The 21,382-nt window shown below is 34.2% G+C and overlaps 2 protein-coding genes across 2 annotated transcripts in view; both read right to left on the bottom strand.

Annotated features, from left to right (window-relative positions):
• LOC130053659 (uncharacterized) overlaps positions 1 to 13,541 on the bottom strand; it is a 74,558-nt gene extending 61,017 nt beyond the window's left edge. Inside the window, exons 1-7 of the mRNA XM_056161039.1 lie at positions 13,433 to 13,541; positions 6,880 to 7,074; positions 6,565 to 6,672; positions 6,389 to 6,455; positions 818 to 1,044; positions 437 to 499; positions 285 to 317 (exon numbers count right to left, since the gene is read on the bottom strand). Of these exons, the coding sequence (XP_056017014.1) occupies positions 285 to 317; positions 437 to 499; positions 818 to 1,044; positions 6,389 to 6,455; positions 6,565 to 6,672; positions 6,880 to 7,045 (664 nt within the window). The 5' untranslated portion in view covers positions 7,046 to 7,074; positions 13,433 to 13,541. The remainder of the gene's footprint in view (positions 1 to 284; positions 318 to 436; positions 500 to 817; positions 1,045 to 6,388; positions 6,456 to 6,564; positions 6,673 to 6,879; positions 7,075 to 13,432) is intronic.
• LOC125673012 (uncharacterized) overlaps positions 1 to 21,382 on the bottom strand; it is a 1,263,960-nt gene that overhangs the window by 571,922 nt on the left and 670,656 nt on the right. The gene's annotated exons all lie outside the window — the stretch shown is intronic.

Below are 21,382 nucleotides of genomic sequence, written 5' to 3'. Positions count from 1 at the left end.
AAACGGGTAAGAATTCAGACCCAATAAAAATGCCATGATATAAAGCAAAGGTAAATCAATTCGTATCATATACATGTATTTCCTATGACAAACATTCTTAAAATAAATATAGCTTTCAGAGACAAGTTATTTGAAAATATAGCAGACATTATCCCTATTGTAAAAAAGGATGGTTAGCTATTCTTAAAAGCTTAAGAATTCTGAAATCGTTGGGGTTCAAAAATGCTAATAGCATACATGGTGTTTTCTACTATCTCCTATGAATTGGTCTAAGATAATCTTACTCGATCTTCTCTCATCCAACTCTATTTCTTTGACTACAAAGGAAAAGGAAAGAATTGCATTTCTAGAGAATTGCAATATAATGCAAGCAAGGTAAACTGTTTAATATCATGAACCTGTATTTCTTTTTACAAGCGTTTTTATTTAAACATACCGGGAACACTTGAATATCTCCTCCTCCGTTTTCTCTTTTGTCTCCATCTACAGACTATGACTGCTAGTAAAAAAAAAAAAAGGGCGATCAGTGATATGTTGTATTGACGAACTAGATGGTTATAAAGACCATAGAACTTGGGAAATGCTGACTTCAATCGAGACTGTTGAAACCCCTGTACCATCAACTTGTTTGTCAGTAGCTTACCTCGATTTAAAAACTGATTATACGCAGAACAATCTCTTGCATATTAAATGATTTGAGATAAATAAACACCATATGCAGATGATAATGGAATATTGCTACATAAATTTGGGAAGTTGACGGTGGAGAAGCTGAAATCATGCATTTCCTTTGACAAGCGTTCTTAATTAAAAATACCGGGTAGGCTTGAGTATATTCTCCTTCTACATCTCCAGATTACGACAGCTAGTAAAATACCAAGTACAATGACGACGGACAGGACACTTCCAATGATCACCCCGACATCGACAAATCCTTGTTCTCTAGGCGTGGTAAGTGTACTCGATATATTTGTTGTTGTATTGAGGGCGTTTATCAATGTTGTTGGGGAAATATTTCCATCCTCAGTAGTAAAGGTTCTCGTTCTAAATGTACATAAATAGAAAACCGTTTTTATTCGAAATTTCCAATATCAAAAGGTGAGGTTATAAAGACGAGAGAGGGTTGGGGCAGTATGCAGCGACAAATCCAGAATCTGCAATGTTTAAGTATTTTATTATTCATTTATTATGCAGAGGTCTGGAGACCTCACATTGAGATTCACAATGGGTCGCAGGTGAAACCTTACATGTCAGGGGCCCATGTACGTAGCTCCAGCGTTCCAAAAACTGTGTTGGGATTTAATCTGCTTATTAGACATTTTTGCTATTTCTAAAACTATTATCATTCATTACAATTAACAAAATGACGGATATTTTAATGTCTTTTGGATTCAATCCGACAAATTTCCCATCCTGCAAAAGTAGAAAAAAAGCCTTTTGATAACTTGTTTACTCCTTTATAATTTATGTACATATAAACGTGTTTAAGACAGATTTGGCATAGACTAAAAATCAACAAGTACTGGAAACATTTGTGGAAAATATTATTCTTTTATTTTCTTCTATTTCTTTTTTAGTGTTCGTGGGATATAAACAACGAGAAAAAAACCCTCACAATTACAAGTGTGACGTTCAAACCGGCTCAAACTCCAAAAGCCAGATAATTCAGTTTGTCTAACACCTCCTTAAAGGTTCAGATGACTTGTATTCGCTTTCTGCTTTTCACCGACCGTCAAAGAAAATAACAGATAGATCAGGGATAATCTGAGATTAGATAAATGTAACAGTCAGACCGTCTCAATCGTCAATGGTCAGGAAACTCAGATTGTCATGGGGTCAAATCCTACTTTAATTTACCAAATAAAAACCATCATTTATATTATTGATTTCATTATAAAATGATATATACTTGCAAATTTGCCATGCCGTGACTTTAAAGCATCCACAACATATACCTTTGATAAAAAATAAGTGACGAGACGTATTTGCAGTCACAGATAAGCTAAATACAAACCTATTTTCAATATATTCATTTGTTTATATTTATAGGAACACGTCACTATTATCCTTTTCTGCATGATCGGAAAAGATAAAAGTAGTATAACAGATGTTTGTACAAAACTGTGAATCACGAGTAGATATTTATTTAAAACAAAAAGAAATTCATTATCTTATCATTTGTATCTTTCAAAAGAAAGGTACATGATTTATCTCAAATTTCAAATTGAAAATTAATAACAGGTACCTAGTACATTAAAAGTTCCTAAAATATATTACAAATGATATTTACTTCCTCATATGCTATACACATACTGGTCATTTTCTCATATACATTGTAAATCTGGACACTGATAAATTCTCTACATACTGGGCACTGGTATATACTGTACATGCTTGACACTGATATATACAGTACATACTGGACACTGTTATACACTGTACATACTGGGCACTGATATACACTGTACATACTGGACAGTGGTATACACTGTGCATGCTGAACACTCACTGATATACACTGTGCATACTGGACACTGATATACACTGTACATACTGGACACTGATATACACTGTACATATTGGGCACTGATATACACTTTACATACTGGACACTGATATACATTGTACATACTGGGTAATTATATATACTGTGCATAATGGGCACTAATATACACTGTACATACTGGACACTAATATACACTGTACACTGAATATACCGCACATACTGATATACACTGTACAGAATGAGCACTTGTATACACTTTACACACTTAACACTGATATACACTGTACATACAAGGCACTTAACAATATACACTGTATATACTTTGCTCTGATACAACATGTACATACTGGATACTGATACATGTATACACTGTACATACTGGTCAATGCTATAAACTGTACAAAATGAAAACTGATGTACACTATGCATACTGGACCCTGATATACACTGTACATACTTGACACTGATATACACTGTACATACTGGACACTGATATACACTTTATATACAGACGATAGATATACACTGTATGTATTTGACACTGATATACATTGTATATACTGTGAACTAATATATATATTGTATATACTGGACACTGATATACACTGTACATACTGGACACTGATATGCACTGTACGTATTAAACATTGATATACACTTTACATACTACACACTGCTATACAATGTATATACTGAACACTGATATACACTGTACATACTTGGCACTAATATACACTGCATATACTGGACACTGATATACACTGTACATACTGGACACTAAAATAAACTTAGCATACTGGACACTGATACACACTGTGCAAACTGGATACTGATATACACTGTACATACTGGACACTGATATACCCTGTACATATTGGACATTGATATACACTGTACATACTGGACACTGATATACACTGTACACACTGGACACTGACATACACTGTACATACTGGACACTGATATACACTGTACATACTGGACACTGATATACACTGTACATACTGGACACTGATATACACTGTACATACTGGACACTGATATACACTGTTCATACTGGACACTGATATACATTGTACACACTGAACATTAATATATACTGTAGCGACTGTACATAAAAGACACCTACCAATATTCACTGTATATACTGGATACTGATATGCACTGTACATACTGGACAGTTACTGACATATACTGTATAGCCTGGACACTGATATAAACTGTGCATAGTAGGTACTGATATACAATATACATACAACACACTGATATACACAGAACATAATGAACACTGATATACACTGTACATACTGGACATTGATATGCACTGTACATACTGGACATTGATATACATACTGTACATACTGGACAGGGATATACACTGTACATACTGGACATTGTTACACACTGTACATATTGCACAAAGATATACCTGGACACTGATATACACTGTACATACTCGACACTCACTGATATACACTGTACATACTGAAAACTGATATAAACTGCACATACTGGACACTGATATACACTGTACATACTGGACACTGATATACACTGTACATACTGAACACTGATATATACTGTACATACTGGACACTGATATACACTGTACATACTGGACACTGATATACACGTACATACAGGACACTGATATACACTGTACATACTGGACACTGATATACACTGTACATACTGGACACTGATATACACGTACATACAGGACACTGATATACACTGTGCATACTGAACACTGATATACATTACACATACTTGACACTGATATGCACTCTACATACTGAACACTGATATACTATGTGCATACTTGGACAGTGGTATACACTATACATAATGAACACTAATATACACTGCACATAATGAACACTAATGTACATTGCACATATTGAACACCAATATACACTGTACATACTGGATAATGATGTAAACTGTACATACTGGATACCTCTTATTTACTTTATTTATGTACATGTTGGAGAGTGATATACACTTTACATAATCAACACCGATATACGGTATACATTTAACATACTGGATACTGAGTTGCAGTGTATATATCTTATTTACTTAATTAGTGTACATACTGGTCACTGATATACACTGTACATACTGGACACTGATATACACTGTACATACTGGGCACTGATATACACTGTACATACGGGATACTCATTGGCATATACTGTACACACTGGACACTGATCTAAACTGCACATACTGGCTATCCACTAATATAGACTATACATATCGGAGAATGATACAAACTGTACATACTGGATATATTATACACTTTACATACTGGTCATTCACTGATAGTCAATGTACACACTGGGCACACACTGATATACACTACATATACCGGACACTGACATAAACTGTTGATACTGGACACTGATATACATTGTACATACTGAACACTCACTGATATACCCTGTGTAGTGTGGACATTGTTTGATATATAGTATACCTTCTACACATTGATTTTCCTACGATATACCATGTACAGACTGGGCACCATTGACATATTCGCTGTTGAATTCTACCGATACAATGCACATAATTTACTTATTGCTCAGAAACTTCTGTTCATAGTTGATATGACATGATATTTACTCCGCAACTGACATCCCATGATACCCTATGAATCTTAGATATTCTTTAATATATAGTTTACACTAAATGTCTTTTACATGCTGGAAACCTCGTATTTACTATAATACGTTACATTCATTGTACACTATTTTGTAGATATTGGACTTCTGATATCTAGCACTTGGTGATGGAACAATCAATATTTATGTTAAACGTCTTACGGTTGCATCGGCACCGGGATTGACAACCATATATTTCCTCCAAACTACCACTGAGGCACAGGGAGTTGTACAATTCCGCGTATTGTAAATAATAATTTTCAATACAAAAACATGCAAGAAGCACACGAAGAGCATATGAACTCAAATAAAACAGCATATGGATTGATTTGAAATATAAAGATATAGATATAGAATAACATGCCCTAATGCTAATGTCGGACCTGAGATTGGCCCCGAAAGTTTATATCAGCCCGAACACATAGGGTTGGTGATCGCGATCACTTGAAGGGCAATCCCAGGTTTGAGATCATTATAAGAGTTTGATATTGTTTATATTATATATACCAAAGCACATCACAAGTTGATAAACATTGTTTTGGAGGGTGGTGGTGACCAAGAGATGGATATACTGTACACATAACAACAATATATCACTGTTTAATTCTCTCGGTAGATTTACATTAATGGCTATGTTTGCACTGATGTTGACATACTAAAGCATGGTTGTTATAGTTGTATTTTATTGCTGGTCACGGCAATTGGAAGACTAATCATGAATATTGATTCATGTTGTCGAGAGGCTGTGAGCATTTCAATTAACTACACTGCTTGACTGTGAACCTTGAATGTAGCATTGTTTCATGAAGTAACATAACAAAGGACCGTAGACATTTCTTTCTGCTTTTTAAAAGGGAGATTGCTATAGTTTTTAAAGGATTGGATATAGTGGCCCGTGATTTGTATAACCCCTTCCATCTCATATCCCACCTTCAGTTAATATGTTATTATTGTCTCCCTGATGTTTTGGGTTGTTAGACGCTTGTTCATTCTATCGGCTTAAAATACAAAAGGTGTTCCATCATTGTGAATCAAGAAATAAATATGATGGTGTTCAAAGATGATTATATGTTTCACTGTTAACCTGCATACATCATATTGTTGACAAGTTCTCCAAGAGCATTTTCCCATGGGCTGCTCTTTGTACCATACTTCATCAGTGGGTTTCTATTTTATGGACGAGTAGAGCCTACTGCCATTATCAGAGATTACTTACTCGTTCGGGCAAGAGGGGTCTGCATAGAAACACCGCTGTTCTGTATTGATTTGAGAGCAAGCTGGAACTAAAAGAGAACAGTAATATGTATGTGAATGTATGAAGCTAATGAGCATGTATATTGATTGCATTGTGTATGTATCTTTCAGTAGGTAATCGTTACTTAATGTACTAACATCTATACAGTTCATTTCCTCTGTAATGGTCCTTTGGACAGCCCTCCGTGAACTGACTACAGTTGATTGAGTTCAGGTGCCCATTACCTACTGCCCATAGACAATGACCTGATTGACAGAAAGGACATTATATTAATGTAGATTGATGTACACGTGTATATATGATGTAGCAGTGAGTACAATTTCCCCAAAGATTAAATTTTCATTATGAATATGTGTGCTATACAGATTGTGATGTCATAAACCTAACAGAGATGTTAAATTATGATAACAAAAATATCATCAATGAGGCCCTCGGCTTTGATTTGTTCTCACCTTTCGGGTACATTTCTACAGTAGAATTGCAGCAGAACTCTACTATTGCCGTCAAGTCAAACTTAGGGACACATGTATACTGATTCCGTCCATGCTTATCCACACTACAGTTCAGTCTGGTCGCCGCTGCAGTAAAATCTGTCTTATTGAGAGGACATGAATCCATCACGTGACGAAATCCTTCACGAGAAACACCTGGGTAAAGAACCAGAGTACATATATTTCATATATACCCATCCATCGGAAATCATGGCGCACTGTATTATATTTGTTATAATTCGATCGATGGGTTTGATCTTGCATAATGTGATTGCCTTCATTCTCTAGATTACAATATCCAATGACATGGAACGCAAGGCACGGACGATTGCAGAACAATATATCTACAAGTATGGACTATTTTTCAAGGATCCTGACAATTGGTTTTAGAGCAGAAAAAGGAATGTTCTGATATGATTATCTGAGAATACATTTACTTTCTTGATCTACTATAATCCTAATGGATATTAATTTCAAATATCTTTCATTTTACCATGCTTTGATTTAACAAACATGTATCGTGAGGAATTTTTTAATATTGTGTCATACATGTATCTTACACCGATTTTTAAAATTCATAACCAGATTTCATATTTATCATTTTGTATATTTATAACTACTGTAAGCATTTTACACTTTACATAAAAGGTGAAGATAACAAAAAGTGTTCAATCTCATAAATTCCATAAGCAATACAAAATAGATAGTTGAGCAAACACGGACCGCTGGACACACCAGAGGTGAGATCAAGTGTCTGAGAGGAGTAAGCATCCCCTGTAGAGTGGTCACACCCACCGTGAGCCCTTTATTTTGATAAGATGATCCAGGGAGACGGCGATTGAATAATTTAATCCCATTGATTAGACAATTTCTATCTCCGTTGTTTATAACCAACTCATAACATTGTATCACAAATATTCGAAAATACTTTTGAACACTTCTTAAAAACGATAATTTGTCTTCGAGTATTTAATAGAATATCGAACATTTATCGCGTCGTAGTCATTATTGATATGAACATTTATATTTTTTCAGTTTTTAACTTTGTGATCATACTATTTCTTTTGATATAGCTATTTCTTTTTTTACAATCTGACTATTCAATTTGGAAGTATTCGTTATTAAGTTACACATGTCAGGTTTCTCAATGATCTGTTATTGTTTGATGTTATATTTGCTCGTTGCATCCATTTTAATATTTTACATTTTACTTGCAACAACCAGAATCTATCAGAATGTGCTGGTAATATCCCCTAAGTTATTTTGTAGAAATTATAAGAACGTCTCTTCATCGGCGTATGCAATCGTGTTAACACTATCGTTTATCATTTTCTACCATAATTGCTCTATTTTAATCATGAGTGAAACACGATATCTCATTTGCCGTTAAAAGGATGTTACATGTAATAAAGTAAGTCTCACAGAATGTTTTAAATGCTACATCCAGGACACTGATGTATGCACACGTCTTCAAACATGTAAACACATTATACAATTGTTAGTTTTAACGTTTCTTTCTGGGAAATTAGCCCTTGTTCATGGTTGTTAAGGAAATAGTGACCATACGGTAGATTAAAAGATTAAATAAAGATTAAATAAAGCAATTATTTTCTATCAACCATTACATGTAATGTGTTTGACATATGTGGTTGAATAAATCATATTTTAACAATACTACATAAAAATCTTGTGATTTGTAAACCACAAAAAAGAAAGAAAAGACACCCATGTTTTACACAAAAAGCGAGACCAGAAAAATATCCGGTGTATCACTACATGGCATGCATTTTTCAAAAGGATTTTACAAAATGAATACAACATGTGTGATATCGAAATCTGTTATCTTCCGAAAAAGGGATATTTGGTATACATGCAGCTGGGAATTAAATTTTAAAGAATATTGCTGAAGTCCCAGCGACATCTTATTTTGCCAGGAAAACCAATTGTGGAGAATTGCTGCCATAGCTGTGGTGTTATGAACCACCTTCAGAAACAAGCAAAAAGTATCAAAACCGTTATGGCATCGGGTGTTAAGGAGATACAGAGTTTGCTGAGAGGTTTGAAATTAGAAGCAAGGTTACTTAGTTGTAATGCTGGTTTCGGACATATTTTGGTTTGTTTCATGTGATATAATCGCTTCTCGTTAAACTAAAGGAAAAAGAACTTCCTGGAAATATCTAACTGTGTTTAATTGAAATATATTACTTTGAGGAGATGCATAATTCACCACTGGGGAATGCCGATAAATACATTATCGGTCGAAACGGATTTTTTTTTTCAGTAACACACTTAGAAGAAAGAAATCGAAGAGAGATTTAAAACAATGACTAATTTGCACTAATACTTCGTGTAGTTACTTCTTTTCTGCAGAAGAATGGATGAATTGGACACCATTACATCAGGTCTGCAAATGTTGCAAAAAAGATAGATAAACAGATATTTTTCAAGTTGTTTCTTTTTCATGTATGTTTTCTTTTATGTCAGCCGTTCCTTGATACATGTCAAAAATAAATTGGTTGTTGTTAAACATCTATGAATTTTACTTTTGAATGCGTAGCGTGTAATATGCATTTACAAAGCTATTTGGATTACTTACTAGAGCATGATCCTATGCATGTATATCGATATTTTGCACTTCAATGATGCAATAACGTATTGGGAGTTTTCATACAGATCATAACAGAATTGAAATTCAAACTTTAAGAAAAATAATGATAACATAGTTTGGGAAAGGATTTAGGGTGTTCTGTTAATCTAAGGTACTCATTTTGCTTTTGCTTTTGTTTATTGGGAGCAAAGTTTTTGCCAAGCTTTGTGGACAATTTCACGTTACTGATATTGTAAAGTGTTTAATAATTCCGGTGAAGATTTATGGGTATTTGTTTTCTGCAGATATAGAACATTGTGTTAATAGTAAATTTGCCAGAAAACCATGCAAATATTTGTTTTTGAAAATCGTCCCCAAAGCTATTCTCTAGATGGTATTTTGTTGTTGTTTAATACCTTTCTCATGTGCTTTAAAGTCACAACATGGTACATCCATTGCCTATCTTCAGTAACACTCAATCGCATAATAGTATCAATGCATAACGAATTGATGCGGAATTATGTCAAATTTGCTCATGGTCATTATAACGATTCAGTTTGCCAATACAACTGTCATTGGGTCATGTGCTGTCTAACGTGTTTCACACCAATGTTTGGCCGTTCTTGGTACACTGATTCTGAGTATGGGTTACTCCATTTTCCTGAATAAGAATACGGCTCACAACGAGTGTGACTAATCAACAATGGATGTTTACTCCTCGTAGGCATCTGATCCCCACTCTTGTATGTACGGGGATCCTCGTTTGCCCGACTCTCTAATTTTATTACTAATAAGAGTTATGGAACTGACCACTGTTGCTTATCTTCTTCATAAATATGTTTACCGATTTGAATAAACTAATGCACTTTCCAAGATGCATCACATGTTCATCTACAAAAAAATGTTATTCTAATTTAAGTCATGAAATATAATGTTTTTTCAAACCGATTTCGACGACTGACAATTCCCCGATATGATGATGTTGCCAGGGTTTTAACGGTCTTGATTAGAGTCCACACTTTAGTTTTTATGGTCTTTGTAATGATGGTGTGTGCCAATTAAATATGTCCTTCTTTGAACGTTGTATCATGTTTTCGATCATCTTTACATACTAGTTTTGAACTTGGATTTGTCTGTTTTTCTGAGAAAACCAGTAATCACGGTGGGTGTGGTCAATTAAACGAGGATAAGTCTACTAGGGTCCTGACTCTACCCTTTTCTTACCACGGATCAGTGCCTTACTTTAGATTTAGCATTGTTTTTAAGACCCATTCTCTGTAAACATCAAAACACGTGGAAAACGACCGACACGGATTTTGACTAAATTTCACACAAAGTATACATACTTCAGTCTTTAAATCGTCATTAAAAATGGGCTTTGACTCGTGTTTCCATGGCAACAAGACATCCAATTTTGTGCAAAGACGTGTCCTTCAGTAAATATTGAGTTTTCCTTTATAAAAATGTGTATATTCATTTTTCATTTAATTTCCATTGCTATTTAATTAAGATATGCTGTGTGTAATTTTTAAAAATCAAATAATTTTGCTGCAACGCCTTAACATGAAATATATGCCCTCAAATACCCCAAAATCCCACTGTTATTGAGAGAAAATTGTTTCAATTTTGTGCAGAAACACACCCACTGGTGGATTGTTCTTACATTGATAAATGTGTATCGTATCTACTAGAATAACATATAAAAAAAATTAGAGATGTCATATTTCATTTAAGAAAATAAATTGATTTTAAAATTTGCGATATTGCAATTCATTATGCTGAACCTAATATTTAAGCAAGCAATAGAGAAATTTGTACATCAGTAAAAAATTAATTTGTTTATGTTTAATAAAAAACAGGCAAAAATCGAGCATTTTTAAGCATCTTGGGAGCTGTTTTTACAGTGTTCTTGTTACCATGGCAACGGTTCCTCAATTTTGAATTCTGGTACTAAATTCTATGAGAGGGTATCAAATAATCACTATATGCCAAATTTCAGCAACATCGGCGAGGGTACCTTTCCATAATAAAAATGTTGATGCTTACAGATAATGACTCTTAAAATGGATGGGATGAATTGCTTTCGTTACCATCACATTATCGTATGCCATTATGCTGTTGACTTCGAAAAATACAATAATGCAATATAGACCTTATATCTAAAGATAACGCAAGTATGTTTTAAAATCAAATCTTAAGAATGTTAGATTGTGTATGATTTTCTCTGTATATTGTCTTGCTTTATAATGATTTTGTTTTTCATTTCTCGTTCGCCTCCTGTCTGATTTTATAATCGATTTTCTTACATAATCCTCTTGATATGATTGTCAGACGTTATCAGTATGACGCGCCCATTTACTGACTAGATGATCTAGAATGCATGACTTTAAATGTCTGTAAGGACTGCTTGTAATAAAACTTAAATGTAACTGATTCATCCTTCATGTTTTGTGTTGTTATGCATGTCAGGCCTTCTGCAAAAATGCACATTGATATCATTGAAAATAGAAAAACAACTTATTAGAATTACTTAATTTACAATAGAATAGTGAATTTGTAAAATGTATTACTAGGCAAGCACGTTGAAAGTTATATAGATGTTTAAAAAATGAACATAGATCAATGCCATCATCCTGTGAAAATATAAATTTCATTTTTGATGTCAGTGGAAGAATTTGGAAAATTGCATTTACCCAAGCTCGATAATTTGGGTTTTAAACCGTACGTTTACATTTCTAAATTTGATTAGCGGGATAATTGATGTATTTGCCTTGAATGTATGATGAAAAAAATATTTCTTAATTTGGAAATTAATGTACAAAAATTTAAGTCTTCTTCTCTATTAGAATGTGAATGAAGAAAAACTGATAATATCTAAGTAGATTGTAATTGCGTTTTCTTCTGTTAATTGGTATTTCTATATTTATATTCCGGTGATCTTCTCTGCCACTCACTGACGCACACTTATCTTCTCACAATATTCGAAAAATAGTATCCATAATAAAGATCAAAATTATATATTCAAGGGAGCTTAACATCAATTTTTGGAGGATGGTGTAATTAAAGTGTATGAAATAAAAGAAATGATCTTGCAAAATGCGCAGCAATGTAAAGACGTCACTTTCTTAGGGCCATACCTTGTTCTGATAACACCTTTTTGTAATGAATTACTTCTTCATGCATTTTTTCAATCTTTCGAACCTCGAGAATGGGACCAAAGTCAATGTTTTGAGCTTTATTGGTTATATGCATATTCTTCAGACGACCTTTACGACCGTAGGTGGATGCAATGTACGTGTTTCTTCATATGATTGATTGAATGTATATTGTTTAACGTCTACCTCGAGAAGTGTTCACTGATAGTGAGAGGTCACCAATGGCGGGGAAGGGTTGCAGAAAATAGGCCTATATTCGGTGCTTACGGCCTTTGACCATGGGGATGTTTATTGTACCACACCTGCTGTGACATCGGGCCTCGGTGTTGCGGTCTCATCTAAAGGACTGCCCCATTGAGTCGCATCATACGACGAACAATACATACTGAGGTGTTATTCTGATCCGGATCCACACGGGACTGTTTGTTGATAAGTGTAAGACATAAACTTCTAATATAATCACGTTTTATTTAATACACGTCCGACCAAATTCAGTAAAACCACTGAACTCGAATGGTGTGTTTAACTACAATTCGATGATGGAGGTCATGCATACCATTGCTATACTAAATTATTTTGCAGCCATTTCATAGTTTTTTTTCAATGCTGTATTGATGGAAAGCGTAATAATATAATGAGATGCACTGTTAACGCTGTAGACCTTGGTAAAGAGAAACAATGCAACACGTGTCACTGTGTGTAGAAATCATAAAGGTGTGGTTTCAGAAGCATAACTTAGAGTATGAAATTGTGTTTAAATTGCTTTACTTACTGTCCCGCTTTTACATGCTGTCCCTTTTCCCTTTTATTTGCTTCCTTTCGGTTTCATGTTGAAATACCATGCATAGTGTGTGTGCTTTGTTAGTCATGCATTATCAGTATGACCCGCACATCTCTTATCTAGATACCCTAGTTATTTCTAATCTACCGTCATAAAAAGAGTGGCGGATTTCAAATGTTTTAAAGACCCCGCTTTATAATCCTATATATAAACAATTCTTCTTCCATGTTGTATGACATTGTATGTTTATCTCTGAGATAATACATTGAAATTGATGAACTAAATTAATTATTTTATGTCCCTTTCAGGACCTTTCATCAACATGGAGACGTCTCAGGCTGTAGGTGAAGTACCGTAAATTTAGACTTATGTTTAGCGTTCATTATCAGAGCAGTGATGGCTGTAAGAACCGCACAAAACCAGGAACAGATAACATCGGTACGTGACCTAACAACTCTTGAATGTAAAACTTATACGGTACCAATTTTAATGCACCAGATGCACATTTTGACAAATAGTGTCTCTTCAGTGATGCTCAACCGAAATGTTTGAAATCTGAAATAACAATGAAGTTTTAGAGCTATTATATGGACAAACAGTGTGTCAAAAAGTGGAGTCAGATTCGTCTAAGGATAAGAGCTATGCGTGAGGGAGATTATCCTTAATTTTGAAAAGAATTTCTAAATTTTGTAATTGAATACAATTCCTTGAAATGAACGAACGATTATTTTATATATCTGTTGATCAACATTACCATTCGATAATGCAGTGACACATTTATTAATCATCAATGTAAACACGTAGACTTCTTTTGCCAGAGCGAGAAATTAGCAATATGAAATGAGATGAATATAATTAATTTCGTTACAACAGTGAACTGCGTTCCAAAATCGAATTGCCTACACTGTAAGCGGTTAGATATAAAAAGTGAAATTGTTCATCCCTCCTAAATTAGTGTTTTGAAGTTATCTGTAAATTGTATTTTCTCGGAACACATTCACAAAAATGGATGTATAAATGTTGTCTAATAAGCACATGCCTTTACTGTTGATTTTGTGTCAATATCGAACCATGACCGTCTTTTTTGTAATTGCTGGATGCAGATACGACTGATTTGTTTTACTGTCCATATCGTGTCGACATCGAATCACGATCATTTTTCCTAATGTAGAGTGAAAACTAAAATATTAAGGATTTCTCTTTCTGTAGATATCGACGGTATCGTATCGATATAGAATCATGATCGTTTTTGTAGTGTATGTATGCAATCTAATTAAAATTAGATGCTAGATCCGCTCGCGTACTTGCATACATATGTTATGCATGCGAGTACGCGAGCGGATCTAACATCTAATTTGAATTAGATTGACGAAGCGGAGAAGTTGAAGGAAAACTTCTTTCTTTATTTCTTTCTTACCGTTATAATAGATCTGTGAAAATGATGAACAACGATCAATCGCATAAATCCCATGAATAATACAAAGCTAAAAGTAGGGCACACATAATTCTGGATATACCAGAGCTGAGGTGAGATAAGGTAAATAGGGCTAATGTATGCTGATGTTATGAATGAAATGTAAAACCTAACCCAATTACCCTACTGGTTTCACAATACCATTACATCGAAATGATCTTTGTATTTCCGTCTAATCCCGTTTCAATATTGACATAAATGCTTTAAATATAAAACATTGATTTGGGGGAGTGGACATCAGGCAGGAGAGTCTGGGGGGGGGGGGGGTTATGCTAAAGTGTTAAGATGAAAATGGGAGGCTCGAGGCATGTAATCAAAATTATCAGTTATAGCATGTATACCAAAACTACTAAACGCAGTGAAAGGTGAAGATAACAAACAGTGATTAATCTCATAACTCCTACAAGCAATACAAAATAGATCGTAGGGCAAACACATACCCTTGGACACACCAGGGTTGGAATCAGGAGCCTAGGAGGAGTATGCATCCCCTGTCAACCGGTCACACTCACTCTTGATTGGGTAGAAGTGGATTAATTAACATATAACTAATATTATACTATCCGTTAGCATTGCTGTTCTCATATTTCAGTTTAGTGTAATTTACACATACAGTTCAACATATAAACTTTATATTTATCTCTATCCATGATGTATCTGTTTCTTCTACATGAGGCTGAAGTGGATATATCTTTTATCACCGACTCTTGTTCCCTCTTGTTGATGTATCAAGCATATTATATATTGCATTAGGAATAACACACATGTATCAACTGGGTACTAATGCTTACATATAAAACTTGAAATACTACTAATGAGTGTATTACTCCAAGAATTACTCTTCACTGTGTATTATATGTGAACTGTAGATCTACCCAGATTAGATTCAATAAGAATTGAGGGTAAAAATAATGGTGATAACACAAAGCCACTGCATACAAGATTTTTAAATGTAAAAAATTTATGAAAATGATAGTTTCCAACAATATCTACATTGAAGTCATATGTGTAATCTGAGAACAGTTTCAATATTCAGACAGATGGAAACCAATGTAATTCAGACGAAAAGGAGTGCAGTTCTACATACCAAGGAAAAACAAGAAAAGCCATTGTGAATCAACAGCTGATGTCCTATACAACCATCCTTCCATGACGCATGCAATGGGAAGGTAACAGCTAAGTATATAAAATGATATCAAAATCCCACACTCGTTCCATTTAATGTCCCTTGAATATTATATGTATTTCCTTATTCCAAATACATGTAATTTAAAATAAAGTCAGAAATTCTAACATTTTTTTTTCTTTTAAAGTATAATTTCAGGAAACAAAGCCTGCTTGAAACTCCAAAACAAGATTTCCAGTAGGCTAAAAGTCAACAAAAATGGTTAGTAATGCAATTAACACCTTACAACCAAGATTTCATTCCACTGAAAAGAAAAAGGGACAGAGTAAGAAGTTTTTGTTAATGAAATATAAATATATGCTGAAATATCTTAAAAATAATATTGGTAGCTCACCTCAGCTGAAAGCTCAAGTGAGCTATTTTAATCACACTTTATCTGCCGTGTGTCTATAAACTTTACACATGTTCATCTTCTCCAAAACCACTGGGCCAAATTCAACCAAACTTGGTGTAGATCACCCATGGATTAAGGGGATTCAAGTTTGTTGAAATGAAAGGCCATGTCCCCTTCAAATGGGAGATAATCACAAAAAAGTAACATAGGGCTGGGGGTCATTGAAAAATCTGGGCCAGGAAAGTTCAAATTTACATGACAGCTCTCTGACATAGTGCATATTCAATTTTGTTAAAATCATGGCCCCGAGGGTAGGGTGGGCCACAATAGGGAATTAAGGTTTTACATACAAGTATGTAGGGAAAATCTTTTTAAAAATATCTCTTGAACTATTTAAGCTTGGGCTTTTATATTTTGTATATGAAAGACGAAGATAACGAACAGTGAATATACATTCTTTACGAAAAGTTATTTCATGTGATACAATGCTGTTCGATCTTGCGACTTTTACCTGGAAGTTTGACCTACTTTTGATAAAGATCTGACCTATTCAATATCTCAACTATTTAAGATAGAGCTTTCATATGTTGTATATATTTCATGTGGCAAGATCTGTTGTATCATACCATAACCAATTACCTTGTGACCTTGGTCTTATCCAGAACAGCAAGATCATGTCGATCATATTGGTGGTGTGGCATTTCTGTGTTATGTGAATTCATTTTCAGCAATGGTGTGATCCTTTGGGGTTCATGTAGGCTGGGCCACAATATGGGATAACTATTTCTCATGGTAATAAAGATTGGAATCTTTTTAAAATCACAACAGCTGTACAATGGCGGAGACAAGGTGACTCCGGTGAGCGATGTGGCTCTTTGGCCTCTTGTACTGTTTAAGATGCATGTATTTAAAAAGCATAGGGTATATTTGAATTTAGATTTTCAGAAATTTTGCATGTCCATGTCTTGGAAGATGACAAGGTGGGAAGTCAATAGATGCTTACCAGATCAGATGCTTTCAGAGGATACTGGAGATAAAGTAGCAGAACATGATGAAAACAGGGAAGTGGTAGTCATGGCTGAAATGAATGCAGTAAACAATGAGCTGAGGAGACGGTGATGGAACTATATAGGACACGTGCTATGGAGGAGAGTTGACAATGACAGTGATATGGCGTTAGGATGGACACCAGAAGATACCGAAAACAACCTGGGGAGGGACAGTAATAACGGAAAGAAAGATTACAGAATGGAGGAACTGGAATGAGATCAAGATGGTAGCAGTAGAACAAAGTGAATTGGAAAGAGTTTCGGCCCAATCTGTTTGGCAGGAGATAACTACTAAGTAATGTCTAGATTGTTGGAGATAGGATGACCAGGAATATGAATGGATGTGCTGGAAACTGTGCTAAAACCCTAATGTATTTGGATATATTTACATACCATCTTGATTTTGCTATGAAAAACTTGAAGGAAATCCTCAACTCATACTGTAGCTGACCTTGTGCTTATTAATATCTCAAATGAACATATTTTAGACATACAATATCTAAACTATGAAGTCCATGTATATTTCCACAATGGATAATAGGCTATGATATTCGTGTGGAATCTTTTCCTATGGTATGCACATGTTAACACATTAGTTTAAATGATAATGTATAGCGGATGACTATGGAAGAATATGTGTTGAAAACAGAATATGTGTCAGTAGAGGAGTTGTTGCCCTTCAATGTAATTCATAATTTACATTGGGTTGAAAAATAATCCAGCACACATTAGTACTAAATGCATTATCTTAAAATACATTTATGAATGGTATACGTGATACTGTAAATTACTGATTAATACACTTTGTGAAATCATATTATTGTATTGTTTAAAGTCATTTCAAGGCTGCACATTTGTACATTTTATAATATAATATTCTGTATTGCGGTATCAAATTCCCTTAACCTTATTTAAGAGTTACATAGTTATTAACAACAAGTTAAGTATGATATGCTATATAGTTTGTCAAAGGGCCACTAACTGTGATTCAAAATATCTCAATGACATAGGAATGTATATTAATGCCTAATAAAACATTTATTTTGTACAAAAACAAGAGAAACTTAATAAAACGATGATAGATTGTCACTTTTAGTGTACAGAAATACACAAGGAAGAATTATTGTCTTGCAAGACAATAATTATTTAATTACCAAAATTCATGCGATATTCATACACATTCAAGTGCCTGTTTTGAGGTTAAAAGTGTTTAAAATAATTAAATACTGGTGTCATTAGTGAAATATACATGTATGATATGGAGCAATTTTCATTTAATTAAATTTTTGGTATCAAGATGACAGCTAATGTCCCTTTAAGGATAACCATCTGCAATACGCACCTTGTTTAGCTTGAAAAAAAATTGGCTATAAGGAATATTGATCATAAATATTAAAAATATTTTTAATAATCTTTCTAGGAGTTCCTTATAAACAAGCATGCAATCATGATTATAGTACATTGACTCTTGTGTGATTCAATCTTTAGACTTTCCAAATTTCAATGCATTTCTTGAAAGTTGTATTAAAAGAATTGGTGGTCTTGAAAAAGGCTGGTGTAGTGAACAGCAAAAGTCAACTGCTATTCAAAAGTCTGCGTAACCAGTCACCAAGAGCAAGGATAGAGGTCATATGGTTCTGCATTTCACAGAACCAGTTAAGGGCCTAAAACAATACAATGTTAATGACAATTATTTCCATTAGTAATGAGAGATGAGAAATATTTTATTTGATGTACAAAGACACCAAATTAAAAGTGGAGATTGTTGATCCTTAGTGACATAACTGTCATTATCTTCCATGCAGTCGTCCATGTGTCTTATAAAGCTGTGCAAACACTAGTGCTTGCATAATGCACAGACACGTGAAGTGTGGATAGTGTACGTGTTCAGATGTTGTGTACATACAACCACCCCTCCACTCTCTACAAAATATATACCTGTAGAACCAGTAATATCACCAAATATGTTATTTCCCGGCGATCACCTTCATAAGTCATTATGAAGTCAGCTCTACTTTCTGTGAGCTCTAGTAAAATACTGATACATACTGTACACTTCAATTTAAAAGGAAGCTGTTTTACCACTGTCCCATTCCAATTTTATATCCTTTACTCGCGGGCGCTTTAAATCAGAGACGGGACACATTTAATTTTGATCAAGTTGAATTTCCGTTATGTTTATATGCATAGTAAATTATCATCCATTGGAAATTATGATATACTGGCTGACAACTGATCCCCCCTTGCATTGTAGGGTAGGACGAATCCGCCCCCTTCTTTACATGTATGGTGTTGAAGTTTGGAACAGAGAACATCTGTTATGCATTTTTTGGTCCCTTTTTTTTTCGTTTGATATTCAAGGATTTTAGACGATCGCGAGTTTCCCTCTGCTACGTTAACCTCCCCCCTTTCCCTTCAGAAGAAAATAACCCAAACTATGTGTCTGTCTGATGCTCTTAAGATTATTATGTGCAACAAAAATGGAAGATCGGTAAAATTTCTGGCAATTTTCTTGCATACCGTAATAAAAAAAATATATTTATAGTCAATATTAGCCCTATCTAGATTGAAAAAAAAATAATATGCCTCTGATATAAAGTCTATAAAAAATGCCGTGTAATTTCATTCCAAATGCACCTAGAAAAATTTGTCATGCAATTGGATATTTTCATCTATTAGAACATATTTAATTAAGATTTTTTTTCGAATTTAAATATAGCATATTATACGCCAACAATTATTTCGGAAATGTATTATCTATTGGTGACGTTTCACCCAAGTAAGTATAATCTCGCTAGAATACCCCTTATTTTCATCTGCCCGTGGAGGACATTCATTCTTTTTTAAAATATTTGTAAACTGGTTGCCCGCTGATCGATGCTACCTACATCGACCATATAGGCGAGGTCGATAAGGGTACCAGTTTAATATTCATCGCAGGCGGAAATATTGCACGCGACAAAAAATTCGTTTGACCATCAGCCATGTCTTGGAATCATAACACCATCGTTGTATGAGTGGACGAATGTGAATTTAATGTGATTCCACTCTCCTGTATAAAGGATTCAAGAAAAGATTTTAGTAAATGCCTTGAGGGAGAATGCATAACCTCCAGATCTTGGTTTCCCCGGCCTGAATTTTCGACGCCATTTTGTTAGCAGTTCGAGGTATGAATTTTTGTGTTAGCCTAATAGTTCTATTAAGTGCCTGCACTATGTAAAAATCATAACTTTCGATCATATATAATTGGAGCATCCCTTGTTGAATTAATTAAGATCATGAATTTATATGAACGTCCATCATTATTTATAAGATTAAACACATTGTCAAGTTTACAATCTACTTTACAATGTACATGTATGCTAGTATAATTTCAGATGGATTCAAGCAAATTAAGAAGTGGGTTATCCTAAAAATTCCTTGGATACAGACAAGGCCTATAGATGCATATGATAATCAGAATGATTGCCTCACAGTGGACTATAAGGCATTGTAACAGTTGGATATGTTTAATCAGAGAAAGGCCCGGTAGGATGTAATACTAAGTAACCAGTAAATGGAAATTTAGAATTTGAATTATAAAAAAAGGTATTGCCCGAAAAAGACAATTTAAGTACATTCTAGACTTTTATAATTTGAATGAAAAATAAAAATTGAAATATATTTGTCTCAATTATTTTTTAAAGTATATTGGAGGATGAAAAGATAGCATATCTTTGCTGAATAAGTGATGTAACATTGCTGAATAGGTGCAGTATTATTGCTGAACCGACACTGAATACTTGCTGAAACGGTATTCAATATTTGCTGAAACAGTGCTGTATAATTGCTGAAAAGGCACTGAATAATTGCTAAAATAGCACTGAGTAATTGCTGAAACAGTGCTGCATAATTGCTG

This window comes from Ostrea edulis, chromosome 3 (assembly GCF_947568905.1).
Source record: "Ostrea edulis chromosome 3, xbOstEdul1.1, whole genome shotgun sequence".
NCBI classification, from domain to species: domain Eukaryota; kingdom Metazoa; phylum Mollusca; class Bivalvia; order Ostreida; family Ostreidae; genus Ostrea; species Ostrea edulis.
The sequence above is the reverse complement of the archived record's forward strand: the minus strand, read 5'-3'. Positions and strand labels throughout refer to the sequence as shown.